Below are 5,189 nucleotides of genomic sequence, written 5' to 3' on the forward strand. Positions count from 1 at the left end.
TGGAGCTGTGATATTTCTTTTCCTCTAGTTAAGCTCTCAACTCTTTGATACTCAGGATAAAAGTATTCTTTTTATGGTATACCTGGGTTATGTCCTAATTTATTTAGGCATTATGTATGTTGGAAAAATAAAGTACTGAGGGCAATGATATAATTTTGAGATTGACCTCAAGATAAGCTCTTTTCACGAAAATCTGGGTTTTACATGTGTTTGCATGCATTGTCCTTGAACCTGGTTTAGTTATTTCGTTGCTTCTAAGTCAATACGGTGGTACCTTTTTTAAAACATTTCCCACTGTGTGTTGAATGCATTAAACTTCTGTGGGTTACAGCTGATGCTGTTATTACTATTTCTGTAATTTTAACTAAAATACTCTAGATGATTTTTGTGTATGGTTTAATTGAAGTTGCGAAGTGTTCACATAGGATATGTCAGCAGTTGGCTATCAAATGCTCCTTCAATTACATATATTAGCCTAACAGGGCTGTTGTCCCGCCTTAAAGTGCATGGCCCTCTGTCCTCCTGTTTTATTATTTATTAGAAACATGCGTGCAAATGCATGGTTTTTTAATCATTTAGAATTTTAAACACTATTGTAGTTTTATCAGTTTTATGTGTCCCGCTTTTAATATAAAATATGATGGTATGTGATGATGTTTCTCACCATTATTCACCTATACCCTTCTTGATTACCAAAAGTCTAACAGTTCTGTTTGATTTTCAAATATAAGCTCACACCCAGTTACCCGTGCACATTATAAACCTGTAGGTAGGGAATCGGTAGAAAAGCACTGTAATGACAGAGAGGCTCCTTTGTTAAGATGCACGTGCGTATTACAGGAGACTAAGCTCGTGCTGTGTGAGCACTTTGCTTCACATGGAGAGTAACTGTGTTGTGGAGCTGGGGAGCTGAGACCCTGATGCCACTGTAATCCTGATGATTACAGAGAGCACACATTCTCTGTGAGGGCTGATCACAGAGCACTGGACACAGCAGCACACACCAGTCACTTCACAGGAGGTCTTTGCGATGTGCGGACATGTGTCTGTGAGGGAGAGACAGACAGAGAGAGCTAGAGTATGCAGCAAGCACATTCATCTTGCATGAAGTTAGGTGTGTGTCACTTTTTTGTGTCACTTGTAAAACCCATGCACTGCGCTGGTATTCTTCACTGAGTGGCTAGAGGCTGCATTTAGGAACGCCGTTACTTCTCGTGATGTTTCCTAATACTTTGGAGCCCTACAGGTATGAGCTTCAAACAGGCACGAGACACCTCTGTCTCCATCCACACAGCAGAGACTGGGACTAATCGCAGCGGGCGCCACACACCTCAGGAAGGTAGCAATTTTCCATCATTACCGTTAAATCCTGCTTAAAAGAACCGGATTCCACAGGCCTAATTACAAGGTGTTAATAATAACAATGTAATGACAGTCATTTTAAAGCCTGCCCAAAACCATAATCCATCGCCCAACTGACTCTCACATTTAAGTGTGTAACTGCTGTGTGATGTCTGAATTTTGAAAGCACCATGATTGTTATTGATTGCCATTGTGATTACTCCAACAGTCGGTGTGGCAGGGTCTGCGCGTTGGGGCTTGAATTAGGAGCATCGTCAGCTTTTGTCAAATGGAAATGCAGCTCTACAGACAGACGCTGATGCTTGAAGACACGGCAAGCCAATCTACCAGCCTAATTGCTGTACGGGACAGAGCTTAGCAGCCAGGGAATCGATTTACATATATTAGTAAGGTTTTGTATTCGGCCTCTGTCTCATTTAAAATGATTCTGCATTAATTCAAGACATCAAGCATGACTATGTGCAAGCTTTTTCAATGTTAACTAAGGGTATGCAGTTTGCAGAGTGAAAGAAATACAGCCAGGAAACAATCTTCCACCATGGTAATTACTGCTAAATGAGGCTGATGCGAAGCTGACCTGCTGTCTGGTTAGGGGTGTGGCAGAGTGCCCTAAACACAACGTCCAATCACAAGTCTTCCCCCAAACCCTGGGATCAAGACTCATCATTGGCTGAAAGTCCCAAATGCACGCCAGACTTTTTCCAGCACTAACTCTGTCAGCTTTGTGACAGCTTAAGAGAAGCTACTCCAGATTCCTCTCTGACCGGTCTCATTCTGGGACCAGAAAAGTGTCTTATGGATTGTACTTAAATTCTAATACTGAAAAGAAAGAGAAGAAAAAATGTCTGCGTCTGGGGACTCAAGAAATGAGTTTTCCACAGAAGAGGATGCAGGATCAACGCAGCTGAAGCTCGGGCGCATGGCACAAACATCCTGTCTTCCCTTCAGCGTTGAAGCTCTCATGTCGGAGACGAGGCCGCTGGCTGTGACCAGCAAAGAAAAGGGAAATTATGATTTGAAGGAGGATGAGGCGCAGCGGACAGATGAGTGCACACAAAACTTAATATCTATTAAATCAGAGCCACTGGAACAACAGGAATTTCCCTCTTGGATATCCAGCTCCATTAAGATGTCTACTCCCCCACGTAAGTCATTTTCCAATCCAGTTTTATTACTAGTTAGTGGTTCAGTTTTGAATCAGGGTTTTTTTTTTTTAAATCAGGGTCTTCGAGTACTGTAAGTCATCCAGTTTAAACTTTTGTAATGCAAATGTGTAAAGTTGGAGGAAAAGTCCCACAGCTGGCTTCAAGTTCATAATTTTAAGAAAGAGTTTTTATGCATAATTAATACTGAATCAATAGACAAATCAAACATTTTTGACAGAACAAGAAGGAGTAATAAAAAGAGAAATATATTGATTTGTTTTTAAGAATTTTGCATAATGATTTTTCTACTCACCAGTTTCACTTTGTTTAAAGATAATCATCTTGCATTATTTAAAATTTTAGATAGTGGTAAATACTCTAAGAAGCAGGATACAGGAGAAGCGTGGCTTTTCCATCAGTATTGCTGTCCATTAATTTTCTGATCATTACTTTTCCTGTTTAGTCATTTGGTGTTAAACCACTGAAAAGGAAAGAATTAAAGGTCTGTTTGCTTTGACAGCTGATTTAGTTTCATGTTTTCCATATATCCTGTAGGGCAGCTTAGTCCGACAGTCTGCTCATTGAGGAAGCACAAAACCAACCGTAAGCCTCGTACTCCCTTTACCACAATGCAGCTTCTGGCCCTGGAGAGGAAATTTCGTCAGAAGCAGTACCTGTCCATCGCTGAGCGGGCCGAGTTCTCCTCCTCACTGTCCCTGTCCGAGACCCAAGTCAAGATCTGGTTTCAGAATCGACGGGCCAAAGCCAAGAGGCTTCAGGAGGCTGAAGTAGAGAAACTCAAACTAGCAGCTGGTGTAGGCTCCAAAGCTGTCTTCTACCCAGGATACTCATCCTTGGGTTTTCCCCTGCACGCTGGTTCGGCAGGGCTCTATGGACTGGGCTACTCATACGGCCGCACCCCTGTTCTCCCTGCTGCACATCTGGCTATGTACGCCTCACAGGTCGGCTACAGCCTTTTCCACCTCTCCTGAGACGAAAAAGAAATATACAGACAGATTGTGCTAAAAGGGATGACAAGAGTGTATCATTAAATCATGCACCTTATGCAAAACTTGTTTGCATGTGACCTGAAGTGGACTTTAAGCTTCATTGTTTGTCTTAAGAAGGATTTACAAGTGTTCTGCTATTTGCAAAAGACTATGGAAGGATACAGCATCCCGAAGGTCCCTCTTTGCCATTTGCAAACATAATACCAGAATACATATTGTTCAGATTGTCTTTTCTGCCCTTTTTCTAAAGTGTTTCTCACTTGTTACCCTTCAACATGCAGGGATATTTCACTGCACCTTTAAATCATTGAATACTCAAGTCACACATATTTATTTGTAATAGTTTTAGAGTCACATACTTGATGTTACATATCTTCATTTTCATTAGTTAATATTTTATGTATATGATATTAAATTGAGATCCTTAGCACGCCCCCTCGTTTGCTGTATTTATTTGTAGCCTGCATACAACACAAGGTAGAATTGGTAACCTGGTGCGGTTACTTTAATGCAGTTGTCTGCTTCTTTTGATGTGGTCTTCTGTTCGTACCCAAATTGTGTTTAGTTCTTTGTTTGGTGGCCCATCTGCTTCTGAAATTCAGTGGCCTCCTTTTGTTTACCACACATGCAGGAAGAGGCTCTTTTCTTCTCATCTCGTTTAACACGCCTCATATGCTTTCTTCTACAGAAATGTTAAGGTCAGTGCAAAATATAACGTATTTCAACTGCAATTACACAAAAATAACATTTCCCTCGATGATTTCCTTCCCCTATTCTGAATGCATTGTGAGCTCTACCGTCTAACTAATACTGTCTTTGTTTCCCAGAAAGTCGTCATTATATCATTATTTCTTTTTCTCACTTATGCTGTTTTGGGTGTAAATTATCTTGTAAAAAGATCAATGCGTTACGAGAGATTTTAACTTTTGATCATAAATGGTTCAGTTCCATTCTGGATGAAAGTGATCCTAGCTGCTTTATTGCTATAGAGAGGCATCATAAACTTCAACTTTTGGCAAGAATTTGGAGCATTTAGCGTCTTTATTTGGGCCTAAAAGCAGTGCTGTAATCTTAAATCCCTAAAATGTGTTATGTCTTGTGCTCTTTTGCTGTTTGGGCTCCAAACTATTATGCAAGGAAAAATATGCTTTTTATTTTTTTTTAACAATATCTTGAATTTCTGCATTTATTTTTCAGGGACTCTTTGATATAAGAAACTTGTGTGTGTGACCAATCAAACAAACTACTCAAGCTATTCACTTTACCAATGTGCTTCAGGGATTTGCACTTCAAAAATGAAAGCACGGCATAAAAACTACAGCTGCCAGCTAATCTCTAACATTAAGAATAATGAAGTAGCAATTTCTATACATGGGTGGATATACAGCGGGGTGGTCCAAGGGAAGAGGTGTTGCACTCTTTAATGAATATTTATTCAGCCAAATTTCCCCCTAAAGATGAGAAATTATATAAACAAAAATGAATGCTTTCAGCAAATAGCACGTCTCACATTGTCTTAATTGTAAACATGTGTTTTCATATTGCTCTTGGATCTCACAGAGGTAGAGATTTATTTGCTTGATGTGAGCCTTATTTTTAAACTGTATACTTTAAACGAACTCTCTCTGTGAACTTTCTAACACAGCATTATAGCAGGCTGTCCCTTTGCAGT

General features: G+C 40.0%; 1 protein-coding gene across 1 annotated transcript; it reads left to right on the plus strand.

The window, feature by feature from the left end:
• The first annotated feature begins 1,927 nt into the window (after positions 1-1,927).
• LOC147337718 (homeobox protein MSX-2-like) lies at positions 1,928-4,063 on the plus strand. The gene is made up of 2 exons (XM_086262886.1): positions 1,928-2,507; positions 3,063-4,063. The coding sequence occupies exons 1-2, from the start codon at positions 2,204-2,206 to the stop codon at positions 3,497-3,499; spliced, it is 741 nt and encodes a 246-aa protein (XP_086119012.1). The 5' UTR covers positions 1,928-2,203; the 3' UTR covers positions 3,500-4,063.
• Positions 4,064-5,189: the final 1,126 nt, after the last annotated feature.

This window comes from Aulonocara sp. 'chitande type north' Nkhata Bay, linkage group LG2 (genome assembly GCF_057382095.1).
Source record: "Aulonocara sp. 'chitande type north' Nkhata Bay isolate Kocher_YH1m ecotype deep benthic linkage group LG2, A_spYH_male_GT1.1, whole genome shotgun sequence".
Lineage (NCBI taxonomy): Eukaryota > Metazoa > Chordata > Actinopteri > Cichliformes > Cichlidae > Aulonocara > Aulonocara sp. 'chitande type north' Nkhata Bay.